The sequence below is a fragment of the Patella vulgata genome, chromosome 9 (assembly GCF_932274485.2).
Source record: "Patella vulgata chromosome 9, xgPatVulg1.2, whole genome shotgun sequence".
NCBI lineage: Eukaryota > Metazoa > Mollusca > Gastropoda > Patellidae > Patella > Patella vulgata.
This window is the reverse complement of record NC_065887.2, coordinates 32,433,274-32,453,057: the sequence shown is the minus strand read 5'-3', so window position 1 is coordinate 32,453,057 and position 19,784 is coordinate 32,433,274. Positions and strand designations below refer to the sequence as shown.

The 19,784-nt window shown below is 32.9% G+C and overlaps 1 protein-coding gene across 1 annotated transcript; it reads right to left on the bottom strand.

Annotated features, from left to right (window-relative positions):
- Nucleotides 1-2,204: 2,204 nt before the first annotated feature.
- Nucleotides 2,205-18,324, bottom strand: LOC126807704 (hemocytin). Its single transcript, XM_056103285.1, has 20 exons — nucleotides 18,262-18,324; nucleotides 17,433-17,758; nucleotides 17,052-17,187; nucleotides 16,493-16,795; nucleotides 16,159-16,230; nucleotides 15,337-15,497; nucleotides 14,358-14,504; nucleotides 12,830-12,980; nucleotides 12,124-12,195; nucleotides 11,071-11,367; nucleotides 9,943-10,097; nucleotides 9,275-9,370; nucleotides 8,707-8,857; nucleotides 8,063-8,098; nucleotides 7,399-7,695; nucleotides 7,190-7,213; nucleotides 6,333-6,374; nucleotides 5,382-5,678; nucleotides 3,270-3,299; nucleotides 2,205-2,296 (listed from the first exon to the last, which is right to left on the bottom strand). Exons 2-20 carry the CDS (start codon nucleotides 17,742-17,744, stop codon nucleotides 2,205-2,207), a joined length of 2,871 nt encoding a protein of 956 aa, XP_055959260.1. The 5' UTR covers nucleotides 17,745-17,758; nucleotides 18,262-18,324.
- Between the last annotated feature and the right edge of the window lie 1,460 nt (nucleotides 18,325-19,784).

Below are 19,784 nucleotides of genomic sequence, written 5' to 3'. Positions count from 1 at the left end.
ATTGTAGCCTCTAGAGGGTCCATAACCTTTGTATTACATACTTATACACAATTTGCATACTGAGAGCGGCCATTTTGTCGGGCAGTTTCATTTCTATTTTCCCGAAATTCGAATTCAACCTTCATTATAGTGGAATGGTGATGTATCTAAACGGTTTTTAAAATTGGAAAGAAAATTGTGACCTCTAGAGAATCCACAAGCTAACCAGCGACTGCCAGGCAGGATACGCCCACATTTTGCAAGAGATGGATAGAGAACAAGCTAAAAAAAAAGTGATTATTCATACAATCAGGGGCCATAATTCAGGAAGTTACAATCCGATATGCGCAAATATCGACAGGAACCAAGATCTTTGGGTTATAAACGTACATTTTAAGTTTCATCAAAATCGGGTCAAAATTGTGAACTCTAGAGGGTCTACGAGCTAAAAACGTGATTTTTCGTACAATCAGGGGCCATTATTCAGTCAGTTACGATCCAATATGTGCAAATATCAAAACTAACCGAGAACTTTGGGTTATAAACATGTATGTCATGTTTCATCAAAATCGGATCAAAATTGTGAACTCTAGAGGGTCTACAAGCTAAAAATGTGATTTTTCGTACAATCAGGGGCCATAAATCAGGCAGTTACGATCCGATATGCGCAAATATCAAAGGAAACAGGATATTTGCATTATAAACAAACATGCATTTCAAGCTTCATCAAAATCGGATCAAAATTGTGACCTATAGAGTGTCCACAAGCTAAAAACATGATTTTTCATACACTCAGGGGCCATAATCCATGAAGTTATGATCCGATACATGCCAATATCGAAAGGAACTGAGATCTTTGGGAGATAAACCTTTATTTCAAGTTTCGTAAAAATCAGATAAAAATTGTGACCTGTTGAAAATCAAGTATAGAACCACATTCAATACAACATGCAAAGATATGGTAATAGGTAGAGGACCTGTAGAGTGTCCACAAACAAATTGTGGACGGACTGACAGGGGCGACGACAATACACGTCCACATGAACATGTGGGCGTATAAAAACTCTACTGTGTTAACAAGCATATAGTTTTGTGAATTATGAAATGTGGGTGTATAAAAACTCTATCCTGTGCTTGCAATGTGGGCCTACAAAACAGACTATTCCTACCTTGGTTGGTTGTAATTGACTGATCTGAAAATAAAGATATCAAATGAAATAAAGATAAGATATGAAACCTGATTTGACTAACATGGTTGCATTGACAGGGACAATAATTCTGAATTTCAATAGGGTTCTGCCTAATGACCCCACGAATAATCCCTGCAAATTTAAAAACAAAATGAAGAACATACTGTAAGAAAAGCTTACATACAATTAAATTTACCAGAAATTAAGAAACCCCAGGAGCTTCAAGGGAATACTGATGGATTACAACTGTGTAAAGAAACTTTAGGGGGTGGGGTGTTATTGTACAGATTAGATTGTATTCAGATCTGCCAATCTATAATTTATATGAGTTGTACAGATTATAGCCTTTAATGAAGAAAGTTATTCCTGCTCAACCCCAGTATGAGGCTGACCAACTTCATATGGACAAATCTGAAAAGGCCCTATCCAAAAACATACTACATTTGGCTGAAATACATCAAGCAGTTTACAGTTTATGAAAAAATCTAAATTTGTCATTTTAAATCAAGAATGTTTGTAGAAGTCCAAGATAGCCATGAAAAATGCACAGGTTTTGTTCAAAGAATAATGTATGGCTGATATATAAGACATGAATAAAAGATTAATATCATGAGGAATTTTAACCTAGATAGTATAATAGGCAAGGTTTACAAAGCCAACAAAATCAGGAAACATTTACTGTGAGTCTCATACAAATAGTAAAAGTTGTCTTATTTCCATCCATAAACCAGATATCTTATCATGTGCCAAAGATAATAGATGTTAATGTTGAACGCCAAAAAACACTGTATTTAGCATATAGATATAACATAGATTAAATCAAACAACATCAACTGGAGAGCACAAAAATGCTACATTTTGAGTAACTCCTAATCAATTTGTTAGCATTTTTCTTACAATTTGTATTGGAAACTGTTAACCAATTGTCTGAAGTGAAATTATTCCTTGAGATTCACTCCAAATTTGATCAAAATCCATTCACTGGAAGTAAATCTACTGCATTTCAGAGAATCAACAATTTCATATCTTCTGCATTTAAGAAACAAATGAAATTTTAGATGTGTATAATGACTTATAGATACCTTGTGTTGTTGGTGGTTCTGTAAACGACATGCTGGTAACAGTTTCTACAATTAAACAATAGCTAAATTGTGTGCATTGTTATATTTATAAAACATAATGTTCTGTTATATGTATAGAACATAATGTGTTATACATTTGCATTATTATATACCCATAGAACATTTAAAATACTTTTATATTACAAGTATAGAACTTAGTATTCTGTTATATGTATAGATGATAATGATGATTGATGATGATTGATGATGATGATGATGATAATAATACTAGGTGGAGAGTACTTATGAATAGCATTACATACGTAGCCTAGTGCTGTGCCATGTGGTATGTATGCATTGATAAGTAAGGGTTAGAACTTTAAAGTTTATTTTTTGTCAAACAGGAAGCCAATGAAGAGATTTTTAAAGTGAAGAAACATGACAATCATTTTGGGAGATGGTGATAATTTGATGCTGCTGTATTCTGAATCTTTTGGAGATGAAGGATGTTTTCAGCTGAGGTACCTGCCAACAGGCTGTTGCAGTAGTCTAATTTGGAGATTATGTTACAGTATGTTTAATATACATGCATTATTATAGTACATATATGGTGGTGACAGACGAAGGGCCTGACAAGGACAGCTGTCTAGTTGTTCGGATTGGACAAAAAATTGGGGTCCTGTGTACACATGGCGTCCATGTAAAAGATCCCTTGGCAGTTGAATTCGATATAACAGCAAGCACCGGTGTCCGGGCAAAATTTCCCTCATAGCACAGTGTGGCGTATATGACTGTCTTCATTCGCCCAGTAGGAGCAGAACAGTAGGACGTTAAACCTCATTTCATTTATGTACATATCTTCAATACACATTTAAAATTGAAATCTTGAGGCAGCTGAGTCAAGACATAATAATGCAGGAAATATTCTGTTGTTTTTCTTTTGTATTCATTAAAACTGTAGCCTCTACTGTATTACAATTTCGTTTGTGAAGTATGAAATGTGTTTGCAACGTGGGCCTATAAAACAAACTATTCCTACCTTGTTTCTTAGTGGTTGTAATTGGCTGATCTGAAAATAAAGATCAAATGAAATAAAGATAAGATTGACATGAAATCTAATTTAAACAAGCCAACAGTGAGGCTGATGTCCCCCGCCGAAATCACAAAATAAATAAATGACACATATTAATTAATCGCAAATTTATTTTTTTCAAAAGTATCGAGCAATCAAACTATACACTAAGTTTCATCACTCTCTATCAGATAGAATCAAGATTATCTTGTCCCAAAGCATCGACCAATGAAACTGATTAGCTCTGCTTAGCTTTAGCTTGAAATGTTAATCATTGAAATCAGTCAAGACATAATTCACCTAATGAACATCTACATCAGGTATAAACATTCTAACTCAATTAAAAGCAGAGTTTTTATGTTCCAAAGTCTTGACCAATCAAATTGCTTATCGCTCCTTAGCCCAGGCAGAAAATTCGCACAATCGAACTTAGTCAAGGTAATGATATAATGAATCTATATTCAGAGTTTCATCGCTCTCACTTCATTATAACCAAAGTTATCGTGCCCCTAAAGCATCAACCAATCAGATAGCTTATCTCTGCCTACCATAAGCAGACAATGTTTATCATCGAATTCCATCAAGGGATTCACCTAATGAATGCCTACACCAAGTTTGAACATTCTACCTCAATTAGAAGGAGAGTTATTGTGTTCCAAAGTCTCGACCAATCAAATTGCTTATCGCTCTGCTTACCCTCAGCAGAAAATGTTCATTATCGAACTTAGTCAAGGTATTGATGTAATAAAGCTATACACCAAGTGTCCTCACTCCCACTTAATTAGAACTAAAGTTATTGTGTCCCAAAGCATCAACAAATCAAATTGCTTATCTCTGCTTACCCTAAGCATAAAATGCTCATCTTCGAACTCCATCAAGGCATTGACCCAATAAACACCTACACCAAGTTTGAACATTCTAGCTCAATAAGAAGGTGAGTTATTGTGTTTCAAAATCTTGGCCAATCAAATTGCTTATCGCTCTGCTTACCCGGAGCAGAAAATGCTCATTATCGCACTTAGTCAAGGTATTGATGTAATGAAACTATACACCAAGTTTCATCACTCTCACTTAATTAGAACTAAAGTTATCGCATCCCAAAGCATCAACCAATCAAATTGTTAATCTCCTCTTACCCTAAGCGGAAAATGCCCATCTTCGAACTCCATCAAGCTATTGACCTTATAAACACCTACACCAAGTTTGATCATTCTAGCTCAATTAGAAAGAGAGTTATTGTGTCCGAAAAAGTGTGACGGACATTTTAATAGTACCCTGCTTTCTTCGAAAGGCGGGGGACAAATAAGACTATGGTTGAATTGACAGGGACAATAATTTTGAATATCAACAGGGTTCATTGAATAATGAATTCCTGCAAATTTAAAAACAAAATGAAGAACATAATTTGTTTTTAAGAAAAGCTTGCATACAAATAAATTCACCAAGGTATACTGATTGACTACAACTATGTTAAGAATATAGGAGGGGAGGGGATATTGTACAGATTAGATTGTATTCAGATCTGCCAATCCATAATTTATATGAGTTGTACAGATTATAGCCTTTAATGATTGTACACAGAAGAAAGTTATTCCTGCTCAACCCCAGTATGAGGCTGACCAACTTCATATGGACAAATCTGAAAAGGCTCTATCCAAAAACATACTACATTTGGCTGAAATGCATCAAGCAGTTTACAGTTTATGAAAAAATCTAAATTTGTCAATTCAAATCAAGAGGTTTTTTAGAAGTCAAAGATAGCCATGCAAAGTGCACAGCAGCTTTGTCTAAAAAAAAAAACCAACACAGATAGCCAAATGGAAAACGTGGTTGTTTACCAAATTTGACAAAGATCCTTTCTGCCTTCTAGAATTCTAATCTCTATTCTTATCACAAAATGCATTCAAAACCTTCTCGCTAAAAAAAAGAAGAGCGCTGAATGCTGCATATGGATATGGTTCGTCCAACCATGACTTCAATGCTTCACATTGAAAAAATCTTTTAAAAATGGACGGAAAAGATCAATGTTGGTATACACAAATATATGAAAATATCTCTTTGTCAATCAATAAAACTAACCTTCACAATGACAGAAATATCGAACTCTATAATCAGAACATGGTGCTGGGAAATTATCAGCATTCTCACATTGTAAACCAGAATCTAATTTACATGTCAGTTGTTCTGCGTTACTTATAGATGATACATTATTAATAGTTGTACATTCTATCTTGGTCACTTTACCACCAGAACAGAACTTCTTTAATTCTTCTGGTGTCATTTTCTCATGTTCTCCACCTTCACTTTGGAACATTTCAGATGTTGGTTTGTGGTCATTCACATATTTGGACCATCCAGTTTCACAATGGGCTCCAACTAAACAACACAATTTTAAATAATTTAATAGTCTTATAAACCAGCAGTCTACTTGCTGCTGCTTCAATTGTTTGTCTACATAAAGATAGAAATGCTGGCTGGAGTTGGAAGTATATATCCAGGTTTTGTTCAAAGAATAATGTATGGCTGATATATAAGACATGAATCAAAGATTAATATCATGAGGAATTTTAACCTAGATAGTATAATAGGCAAGGTTTACAAAGCCAATAAAATCAGGAAACATTTACTGTGAGTCTCATACAAATAGTAAAAGTTGTCTTATTTCCATCCATAAACCAGATATCTTATCATGTGCCAAAGATAATAGATGTTAATGTTGAACGCCAAAAAACACTGTATTTAGCATATAGATATAACATAGATTAAATCAAACAACATCAACTGGAGAGCACAAAAATGCTACATTTTGAGTAACTCCTAATCAATTTGTTAGCATTTTTCTTACAATTTGTATTGGAAACTGTTAACCAATTGTCTGAAGTGAAATTAGTCCTTGAGATCCACTTCAAATTTGATCAAAATCCAATCACTGGAAGTAAATCTACTGCATTTCAGAGAATCAACAATTTCATATCTTCTACATTTAAGAAACGAATGAAATTTTAGATGTGTATAATGACTTATAGATACCTTGTGTTGTTGGTGGTTCTGTAACCATGCTGGTAACAGGTTCTACAATTAAACAATAGCTAAATTGTGTGCATTGTTATATTTATAAAACATAATGTTCGGTTATGTATAGAACATAATGAGCTGTTATATGTATAGAACAATAATGTGTTATACATTTGTATTATTATATACCTATAGAACATTTAAAATACTGTTATATTACAAGTATAGAGTATTCTGTTATATGTATAGATGATAATGATGATTGGTGATGATGATGATGATGATGATGATGATAATAATACTAGGTGGAGAGTACTTATGAATAGCATTACATACGTAGCCTAGTGCTGTGCCATGTGGTATGTATGCATTGATAAGTAAGGGTTAGAACTTTAAAGTTTATTTTTTGTCAAACAGGAAGCCAATGAAGAGATCTTTAAAGTGAAGAAACATGACAATCATTTTGGGAGGTGGTGATAATTTGATGCTGCTGTATTCTGAATCTTTTGGAGATGAAGGATGTTTTCAGCTGAGGTACCTGCCAACAGGCTGTTGCAGTAGTCTATTTTGGAGAGTATGCCTTAGCACTGGTGTCCGGGCAAAATTTCCCTCATAGCACACTGTATGGTGTATGCCTGTCTTCATTAGCCCAGTCGGAGCAGAACAGTAGGATGTTAAACCCATTTCATTTCATTTCATTTATAGTACATATCTTCAATACACATTTAAAATTGAAATCTTGAGGCAGCAGGAAAAATTCTGTTGTTTTTCTTTTGTATTCATTAAAATTGTAGCCTCTACTGCGTTAACATTTTTTTTGTGAAGTATGAAATGTGTTTGCAATGTGGGCCTATAAAACAAACTATTCCTACCTTTAGGGGTTGTAATTGGCTGATCTGAAAATAAAGATTAAATGAAATAAAGAAAAGAAGAGCGCAGAATGCTGAATATCGATAGGGTTCGTTCACCCATGACCTCAATGCTTCACATTGAAAAAAATCTTTTAAAAATGGAAGGAAATGGTCAATGTTGGTATATACAAATATATGAAAATATCTCATTGTAAATCAATAATACTAACCTTCACAATGACAGAAATATCGAACTCTATAATCAGAACATGGTGCTGGGAAATTATCAGCATTCTCACATTGTAAACCTGAATCTAATTTACATGTCAGTTGTTCTGCGTTACTTATAGATGATACATTATTAATAGTTGTACATTCTATCTTGGTTACTTTACCACCAGAACAGAACTTCTTTAATTCTTCTGGTGTCATTTTCTCATGTTCTCCACCTTCACTTTGGAACATTTCAGATGTTGGTTTGTGGTCATTCACATATTTGGACCATCCAGTTACGCAACGAGGTCCAACTAAACAATAAAATTTTAAATAATTCTTAGCCTTACAAAACTAGCAGTCTAAACTTATTACTGGATGATTTTTTTTCCACAAGAAGTACATAACAATAGAAAAAATATATCGCAGCATTTTATCTATATAATTATAGTTTGTAGAATTTGAATATGAGATAGACTATATCTTTAACAGAATTTTCAAAAAATGAGTATCTAATGACATTACCTTTAAAAATCAAGACGTGCATGCTACAAGTTTGATTGAAGTCCACTCACTATAACTAAAATTACTACCTTTAAAGGAATCAACAATTTGGTCACCAATGCACAGGTAAGAGAAATGAATGCTATTTTAGCTATATATATAACACGTTATAAATACCTTGTGTAGTTGTTATTACAGGCCTGGTAAAATTTGCTACAAATAAACAATAACTAAATGGTACTCCTTGTTCTATCACTGTTATTAATTACTGTATAGAACATAATGTTGGCCTACATTGAATATACTTCATATATGTTATCAATATAAATTTAATATTACAGTATGTTCAACTTAATATTACAGTATGTTTAATATGCATTTAATATAACATTATATACAGTTTAATACATTATGTTCAGTTTAATATTACATTATGTTTAATATACCATTCACTATTACATTATAATATACATTAAATATTACAGTATTTCAATTTAATATTACAGTATGTTTGATTTTATTACAGTATGCTTGAAATACATAAAATATTGCAGGTTGTTTAATATAATGAATATTGATATCAATCAATGTACTGTAATATTCCATATATATAAAAATCACATTTAAATTCTGTGAAAATAATTGTCATCTAAAATAAATCTGCCTTTTGTCCTCAACTGTTATCTCTTAGGAAAAAGATGTAGAAATAATCCTGAATAATATTCGTATGGTTCCAATTTGGTTAAAACTATTGTACACACAATTTTAGGATGATAAATTTAGCCAAAAAAAAATATGAACAAATAATTTACTCTACTAACCACAATCTAGTTCATCATTGTAACAATCAACTATACCATCACACCGAGAAGAACCAGTGATACACTCTCCATTTGAACACTGAAACTCGTCTGGACGACAATGTATACAGTCACAGTGACAAGTAGACAGATTTAATCTGGAAGATCCAGCCTATAAAATCATAAAATTATGTTTTAGCTTACATTTTATTAACTTATATAATTTTAGTAAACACTTTTCATTTGATGAAAGTTAATTTGAACCCAAATGGCAACATATATAAAATTATGGCACTTTAACTTATATTATTTGTTTTTATTATTTATTATACAGAGAATTTGCATGCAATATTTACAGATTCAACCCTTTTGGAATTGAATAGAGTTCTTCTTAATTATGCCCTGACAAACAATGTCACCAAATTCTAACAATTCTGAAATTCCATTGGGTTCCTTCTGTAAGCCCATCAAACCATGCTTGTTTCTGTATGCAATATTCAAAGTTTTCTTGAAAAGCAATTGAAACTGAAAGTTGTTTTAACCTATGAGCTTTGTGAAAATGTATTATTACTGGCAACAAAAACTTTACCGTTCCACAATCAGGACATGTCTTTGAAAGACATCTGACTTCTCCATTCATACACTGACAGGTATCACAATTTGAATTCTGGGCAAGATCACCAGGCTAAAAATTATAATGTAAAAATTAGTAAACAAAATATATTTGAACTGAATTAGTTTCTTCACATACACAGCTGCATTAACTTTTTCCTATTTCCACATAAATTGTTAATAGGGGTTAAGTTTTTGTACCAATTGGGTTAACGATCATACATCATATCATACAGAGTGCTATGCGAGAAATTTTGGACTTACAGCAACGCCTACTCTTATAATATTTTCCATGGGACCTTTAACATGTTGCCAAATGTAAACTTCATTTCTCCAGCCCATTTAAATGACTAGACAATTTTTCTAGACATGGTGAAAACCATGCTGGAAAATACTGAGGAACTTTCTCAGTCAACACAGAGATCTAATACATTACCTTTTGTTTAATGAGCCAGATTTAATAATATACTGATATATAGGCAAATATAGATCTAAACATGTTGAAAGGGGGCGAACAATTTTAATCACTATTCGCCCACTAGTCTTTTGTGATAATTTTTTTTATTCATTACTCTTTTGTTTATTGGGTGTTATCGCCCCCTTCAGGATATGTGTAACTGGACATGTCAATTTTTTTCTACTTACAGGAATGATATTTCCTTGGATAAGACAAGGACATCGACTCTTAGTAACACATCGACTACCATCACAATAATATCCTTTCTTACATCCTTGACTTGGACAATTACTAAAATCCATGCCAGCATAACATAATGGAATTTTGGTCACAATGGTTGGCACTACAAAAAATATGATATACAGAATTAGTAATATTATCTATTCTAATGTAATTCCCAAGATTATCAACAAAATGTATGGAATATAATTAACATTTAGTCTTATATATACACTACCATCTGTATATGAATGTATTTTAAGTTACAAACATTTTAAGTTACCAGATCCGATGATTCAAACCCAATAGAAAAAATAAATTTATGGAGATATCAATTTGTATAATACAAAGCTAAAAATTCATTATATCAGTAATGTATCTATACTCATGTCGTACTTGAAATAAAATATTGTTTAAATTTAAAGCAACAGAACAAGTTTACCCCTCGGCCTAAAACATTGCACGACTTGTTGATGGCCCTGCAACAGGTGTAAATTAACTCCCCCAAACAATTGGGTAAATAGAGGTGTTACAAAAATAATATTAAAAGGGTATGGTAGGAACTAAATATAGAAATATTGCCGAGGGTGTGAGGTCTCCTGATAGGTCCACGGACAAAGTCATACATGTTAGTGTTAGCTTTAAAATCGTTGCCAACTAATTCTGCTGGGCAGGTTTTAACACATATTTCAGACAACCAATTTTTGGCAAGATAACATCAAAATATACCATTGAAATATTCTGATTTCTGATACAGTTTATCTTTCCTATGAACAAAGACACCAAGTTTCTGTATCAAGTTCGCAAAATGGGAACAAAAAGATAACTATGCAAAACATCTAAATGTATTCCAAAAAAAAAAAATCTAAAAATTTTGAAATTCAATTCTACAATGAGAGGTAACAAGGCGTTTTAAAAATTTCTTTTATTCACAAGATACCCCAAATTTGAACGTAATCCAAAATTTGAATGGGTTCTCTCTGATGCTCAAATAAACAAGAAAATGCAAGATAATCATCATTAGAGAAAGTAAGACAGTGAAAAAAGAATACTAAAGATGAAAGATATTTAAGAAAGTATAAAATATGGAAACATACCACATTCTGGAGAGTTCTTAAGACATCCAAGTCTGGCTTCATAATTATAGCATAGTTTGTTAGAACCAGATACTTTCCAATTGCTACAAACCAACCCATTCCATAAATTGCATTCCACATTCTGATCAGTGTGATAGAAAGGAGTATGGTCTGGGGTGGCAGTTCTGCATTCAATTTTAATTGGATGTTGACAATATAAGCTCCTCAACTTCAGTGTTTCAATTGGTTCTCTATCTCCGGAAGATGCAGGGGTAACAGCATGGGAGTCCACCCACTTATCCCAAAGTATACAATTATCTGCACAAAAATAAGAGCACTATACAAATCATAGATATCTGATTTTTTTAAAAAAGGAACTTTGTAAACATTAGATTCAATTAAATATTCAGTAGTTATTTTCTTAATAATAAAAATATAAAAAAATGTATAAATAGATACATGTAGCCATACGTTATATTATCCCATGAAGGTCACAGGAATTACTGACAAATAATAGAATTAGCATGACATAATCTTTATTCTTTTAGCCATTAGGGTATATTGTACTTCACCAAAGAACTGAAGATTTTATTCTCGAACTAGATATTGAGGGTCTTCTTTTATTTTTATAGTCACATATTATCATTGTGTTGAGAATCCAATCTAAACAGAATCAAAATGGCATTAGTCTAGGTCTGTAACAATATACCGGTAGGCTTACACAGATATACTGCGATACGTTTAATCGAGACTATGTTTTTTATCGTACTGACTTTAGTAATGATGATCAAGACTAGGCCGAAAATTCTATCGCTAAAATCTTGGTTCAGAGTGGATCAATTTGCCTGAAATTTTCAACAAATTCCTTTTATATTATCTAGTTTTTAACTATTACAGTGAGACCTGCCAGCTCTTTAGCTAATCTCCCATAATGTAACTTTAATTAAACAGTCCAAATAATATCTGAGTAATTCTTAACCAATTTGATAAAAGAAAACACCCTTTTATGGTTAGTTCTGATAGAATTCTTATCCTGGACAGAAGTCAGTCATCAGTATTATAACAATTACCTACCTGGTGTTAAATTAGTTACTTGACTAGGAGTAACTTCTGGGATAACTATAGGTCCCGTATTTGGTTTAAGTGCTGTAAGAGTTAGGATATTGTTACAAAATAGCTTATTAAGCAATGAAACATACCAGGGGATTAATCGTTCATTAAGCAGTAAAAATTGGTCTTACACTTAAAGTTGTTGAGCAATATTCAATAATGTGAACTGAGAGAGTGATCATTATAAATTGATCAAAATCAATTATGTGTCTTTCTTTCCTTTCAATAAGCTAAATTTCAAATTTCAAAATATCTCAGGATATGTTCAATTGCAAGACCTAGTGTGTCAACAAAATGTGAACCGACGGACAAACATATGTCATAAAGATGACCATTAACATTTTTAAAAAATATTACAAATTAAAGAAAGCATCAAAAAATATTTCAAAAACAAAAGCTGCCGAGCTGCACTGATTTACAAAGACGGCTTTGATTTTTACATATCGTTAAAAGTTGAATTGCAAGATTTTCCAGCATAGAAATAGAAGGTAAGGATTCCAAAATAGCCTTAGAACACAGGTGGGGATAGAGTGGTATTTTCCTATTGCAACTTAATAAACACTCTAGGACGGTGAGAGGATATTGCCCGATCAGACAACGTTCCTAAAGGAACTACAGAAAGGTAAGATGTTAAACTTCTATACATTTTATAACATGCATCATTACTTACTAGTAGAAGCCCCGAAACAGCCATGTATTTCCATTCTGAGAGCAATTTTACCATGCCATGTTTGAGGCAGTATACGAATATATTGAGCTCTAATTGGACGAACAAATGTGTTAGATACTGGCGTCTCACTATCAAAGTTGGCACTGAAAACCTGAAAAATAAATCACAAAAAATCCTCTACTACGACATGTAGAAATAGATAACCAGTATAAGAAAAAAATAGTGAAATGATAAAACAAGTTTCTAGAATAGTCCTTGTGATTTCCTTCAAGCTTTGCTTCAGGTTGTGATCATGAATGGCCAATTCCCATTATAGTATAGTGTGATCTGTACATCCAGGGAATATAAATCTCAGTCTATGGTGTTATCTGTCCGTCCATCAAAAGAAAACCATATTCAGGATTATAACTTGGAATTATGTTAAAATAGTGAAATGATAAACCAAGTTAAAGCTGGAATAGTCCTTGTGGTTTTCAATTGCCATCACATACAAACTGTCCACAAGAGTAAAGACAAATAATAACACAGATGTGATATTTCAGGGAATCAAACCTGTTATTTCATGCTCATAGAACCTTTCATTCTAGCTCAATAATGCTTTGTCAGGTGTGGTGACTAGCAGTAACCTTGTGTTAGTATAACCCCATGTTCCTGAAGCAACGACTGCCAGTTTTACAACGTTGCTAGATTACTTTGCAATTCCTGAACTTATAGCTACGTTTTCTCCCTTTACTGCACACACGCGAACAGTAGCATCCAATCAGAAGTTGTGACACTGACACACTCAAATCAAATATAGCACCCTCCACGGCAACATTGACATTGAATGAACCTTGAACTTGACTATCACAGGTAGACATTTTAGCTGGAAAGTGCGAGATTTGGTATTCACGATGATCGAGGAATCTGATAGGCTCACAAGCTGGGTGAATACCCAATAGAAATTAGTGCTGAAATATGCAGGGTATTACATGAAGGGCTTGATAAGATGTACAGAGTTAAAGCGAGATAAAGCCTTCTATTGAAGATGGGATAACCCTGTCTATTATAACTAAACGCAGATGCAGTGACAACTTCCCACAGTACTTTATTTTTCTTGTTGTTTTCAAGCAAGTATTAAGTCATTCAATAAAAATCTGAAGATGAGCACTTATACAGAGTTAAATTGTGTAGGTTATCATTTCCATGATATTTTCACATTGTGATATCTAATTTGCATACATCCACAAGACTTTTTTTTATATTTACCATCCTAATGCTTTTTTCAAATTTTATACAGGTATATAAGAAGGGAGGCCATACTAATATAACAATCCTTTTGTAATCTATATATGTTTAACAATCTTTTTGTAATTATCTTAATTAAAACAAAACCGCAATGCCTCAATATTCTATATCAGACTGGATTGCATCTATTAAAACAAATGTTCTTTCTCTTTCACATTATCCTTGAAATAATAATATTTATTAAGTCAGGCTAAAGATTAACAACATCCGGCCTGCGATACTAATAAAAATTAATGGCTACCTTTTGGTGACCAGGTTGATCTGAATACGTTGTCCATCTGCTGCCATCACTTGAGAAAGTCACCATGTAGGAAGTCACATAATTAGGAATGTGTGGACGACCTTGCGTTGTTATAGCGCTGATTATTTTGGGTTCTCCAAAATCAACCTAAAAATTGGAATCAAACATGATAATAGCAGAAGAAGCCAGATCATTCATGTATATCTCAAAAATTAAAAACATATGTTTTTTTTAACATAAAGACTGTTATAACTAATTAGGAATGATAAATGGGAAGGTCTGCAATATAATGATAGAATAATTATTCCCTTATTTTCCTAAGAAACCAATGCAAAATTTAAATGGCCATAATTGATTATTTGAATCATTTTTCAGTCTAATGTGTCTGGAAACAATTTTTGCTTCCCCATGGTCACACCCATCACTGTTGTATTTTTTGTACAGACTTATTGGAAAATCCAATTTCTCAAAGACCCATCAACCTCATATTTATTGTAATAAATCACTATTAGAACATTATAACAACATTCTGACAAACATGAATCAATCAATCTGATTAAAACATGTACCCTATTTCATTTTGTTTTTTTATAGTTTAAAATTTCTTTTTACTTGTCTTTACCACACTAGGATCTGGAAGAGTTGTTATATATCCCATGTTCTGTGGTTGATGCGTGTGGTGCATGAAACTGTGGGTATCCCACTAGAAACATAAACACCGATTGGTCAATCAAATGTCTGATAATCATAGGGTCAAAGACCGTAAGTATGCCCCCTGACGTGACCTTCCACTACAACCGATCAGATTTTCATGTAGTGGAGGCCATCGAAAGTATAAAAAAAAAAACAAAACGAAATATCGATCTATATTTGAATCAGATTGTGAATGAATATATCAATTTTAGTAAAATATATTAATAGATAAATGACATCATATTCCGATATCTAGGAGAAGACATTAAAGCTGTATTGCTCTAACCTGCAAGAATTGTTTTCTATTATCATCTGCTGCTAACCAGCCTGTGGTAGAACCTAGTCGGGCTGCATATGGTACATGTAGACTATCATAGAAAGATGAAGCTGTAATCATGTTGTCCAATATCATATGATTCTGCATACCCATCTCTTCGCTACAATTAACTACAAAATAAACCAGAACCAAAACATAATTTCAGGAAAAGTTATATAAATGATGCTCTTGTCAAACATATTCTCTGTACAGTGTATATATAAGCTAGGTTTTTTTTATTAAAGGGTTTATGGCTCTATTCTTTTGAACCTTAAATTAGATGCCCATATTAATGTAATATAAATGATAAAGTGATTTATATTCAATTTTAAATGTTTTTATTGTAATTTCTGATCAATTATGTTCGGTGAAATATGTGAACAGTCCAAACAGTCCAAATTGAACGGCAGTCATTTATGCCTGCTTAGTCCATACTATACAATTTTGTGAACCAGCCATTACTAATTACTTTAGTAGGATATGTTTTGTTTTGTACTAATACTATAATATGCATTATGTCTTAAATATTGTATATTAAAATGATCCTATAGGATCCCATATTTCATGGCAAGATAACAACATTAATATTGATTTTAATGGACCAATATTGAATTCTAATTCATGCTTTTAATATCGAATTTTATGGAAAATATCGAGCCAGAGATTCAGCTCGTTTAATATCAATAATAATAGGAAAGGTATTGTTTGAATACCATTAAAATGTTGCATAAACAATAGTTTTACTATTTGTTTAACACCAATAATGTTATCAATCCATGGTGTATAGTTTACCTGTTGGTGTTGATGGTGTTACCAATGAAACAGGTGTAGGTATTACACTTGAACTTACTGTTGGAGGAATAGCTGAAAAAAGCAAATTGACATTTTAAACTAATTTCAGATTTCAATGGAAATCACTTTTAATGAAATCTAAAATCTCTCCCCATCACTTTCATTTCCATACCACAGAATACTTAAACATTCACAAGGTGTTTTTGCAGATAATGTGATTTATGCAATGAACAAATATTTTTCAGTTTACCTAGTTTTGTTTCATACATTTAAAGTGGATTTATCAAATAAAAAATATTGATGGATTGTAGTCTATAATATAATCGTCACTAACCTTGACATTCACAGAAATATCGAACTCTATAATCAGAACATGGTGCTGGGAAATTATCAGCATTCTCACATTCTAAACCTCCATCTAATGTACATGTAAGTATATCTCCTTTACTTTCAAACGATACGTTATCAATCGTTGTACATTCTATCTTGGTCACTTTACCACCAAAACAGAATTTATTTAATTCTTCTGGTGTCATTTTCTCATGTTCTCCACCTTCCATTTGGGACAGTGCTGATGTTGGTGTGTGGGTATTTACATAGTGAGACCAGCCTTTGATACAAGGCCTTACATGAGGAGCTGTGAAAAGAAAGATGCAATTCCTTCATCAACATAAATTATAGTGTCTTATCCTTGACTTCAAGCTGCTTAACCAAATGTGACCAATGGTTGACCCAAATTAGTGGTATGCAAGCACACAGGACCAACACGTGGAGTAGACATTGCAAGCAACAAAAGAATTTTCAAATGAAATTAATGGGTCCTGGGGCTGGCCATAGGTAATATGTGAGAGTGAGAAAAATACTTCAATATATAACCATTGTGAATGACATACCTTCACACCCAATGACACCAAACCGTAGAGCAATGGCACCATTCCATGATACAGGTCGTAATCGGATATATTTGGCTGTTGTGGGAATAAGTTGTTGTGTTACTAAACTCTTATCATCAAAGTTGGCACTGAAAATCTGCCAAAAGATAAAATTAAAATAAACAACAGCTGACAGTGACTGTTACCACTAGATCAATGGTCAACCTGTAACCATAATGTGATAAAGATTCCTTCTGAAACTCTTTTCTTATTCTTGATAACTTTTTTCCTGAATTTTTAAATCAAAATGGATGACTTATCCACGCCATAAATACTGCCATCAGTAATTATTTTTGTAGATATATAACTATCTTTATTTTGGTGAATATTCATAACTCTTACTTTCTGAACTCCTGGCTGTTCTTCATAATATTTAAATTGGGTGCCATCTGTTGAATACTCAATCTTATAGGCCTTAATCCACTGATTAAATCCTTCTCGTCCCTGAGTTCGAATATTTGTAACTACATGAGGTTCATTAAACCTCACTTCAATCCATTGGTCTTTGTCATTAACCTTAGCCACCCAGGCTCCTGTGTAGACGCTCGTTGGATTGGTACCAATGCGGGATCGTTCAGGTCCAGAATATGATGACAGACTTGAAGATGATAAAAACTGATTGTCGGGAGTGTATATGGTAGTCACATGCATCATATTTCCTCCACAAACTGTTTTAAAGTAAGATTCAAGAGATATAATCCTGCATATATGTATTTTAATTTATTACTATCTCTTTAAACATAGAAATCAGTGCTGGTTGTGTGGTAAGATAGAACACTTGACTAACAACCAGAAAGTCCCAGTGCTCAAATCCCACCATAGGCCAAGAAGTAGCTTTAGAAAAAGTGGATGTACAAATTGGTAGTATGTGTAAAATATCTAAAGGCTTTTGGAATTTGAAGAAAAGTATGTGGGTATGACTCTGTCTGAGGTAAATCATTCCTCTCACAAAGCACACCTGAACAGGTACAAAATTACCATATGTTAGTATCACAATAACCTCAATAAAGTGTTAATGAGGCTTTAACAGCATTTCATTCTATTGTAAACAAGACAATAACACAGAATTATTTATTGATGTGATAGTTACCTGGTGATGGATAAGATGGTATAAAGTATGTGATATTTACCTGTTGATAGATAAGATTGGTATAAAGTATGTGATATTTACCTGGTGGTGGATAAGATGGTGGTGTAACAATGTTATTGGTTGTTGGTGATACAGTCGTTCCACCTATAAATATACATAAAATCTTATTAATAAATAGCACAGGCACTACATGCGCAACTGTTAATTAATTAATAAATAAGTTAAATTATAATATCCCAGTCTTTATTTTACAGGTTGTGGGTTTAGAAGGAAGTATATTTTCTCACCAGTGGTAATAGATGCTGTTGCTGTTGTATAAATTGGAGGTAAAGTAGGTGTAATATTGGAACACTGAATATTCAATGGGTTACAGTAGAATCGTACTTCATAGTCTACACATGATGTCCCAGAGTGCTGTTTGCTATTGTCGCATGTCAAACCACTGTATTTTAGGTCACAGATGACATCTGTTTGATGTCCGTTGCTGACAGATACTTGGCTCACAGCTTCTCTACATTCAATTGCAGTTATTTGATTGATGGGACAGAATTTGTTAATACGGATTATATCTGTTAACAATTCAGTTTCACCAAGCTAAAAAATCAAGAGGATAACTAAAATAGTTAGCTAAAATAAGCAGCAGAATCTGGTGATATAAAATGCTTATATGCCGATTAGAAAGGTTGCAGATTTTCATTGTCAAATATTATGTTTAAAAGTTTTGAGCAAAGTTCATTCTATCCTCTTTACATACAAAACTCATTATAAATGTATCTTCTGTCCCTATATTTGAAAGTAAAAAAAAATTCAGTGGGAATTGACAGAAAAATCAAGCACAAAATTGATAAGATATTCAGGTCCTACTTAGGAATTCAGAAAGATGGGACCACAAACAACAATATTGCTGGCCATTGAAACACAACATAAAGTTCAAAAGACTGTCCAAAATTGGATTTCTATGGAAGAGTCAAATTTTACTAATGAAATTATCTACCTTATTTAATAAATAAATAAATAACGAGAATCCGCTTAAGCTAAGAAAACACCTACACTATTTGGTTTGTGGTTATTTATCCACTCTGTCCAACCACATGTCACATTATACTTTGGTACTCCAACTGATACTGTTGATGGTGTAGGTGGTGTAGATTGTTCAGTATAAATACCTGTAGTAAGACCTACAAAAAAAGGGTTAAAAATCTGATACTCATCTATCCTATGGAACATATACATATCTGAATACAGATTTATAAGGCTACATCTATCTATAGCTAACTCTCCCAACTTATTACTAATCTTGTTTCATTCTGTTCACTTTCCTGCACAAAGAGTTGAATTTGAAGGCCAACTTGTTTGCGAACTTGGCTCATTCACAGTCACACTGGAACAACATTGTTGTAGCATTTCTAAGATTTTCGTTGCTTTCTTGTTGTTTTAATAGTAGGTCCATCATCATGTTCCTGAAGATGTATGTAGTTAAGGCGAGATCAAGCCTTCTATTGAAGATGGCCCATCATATGATTTCTGTTGTTTTATTCTTGCTTGTTGTTTTAATAGTACACCTATCGATCATATGACTTGTGTTGTTTTCTCCTTGTCATTTT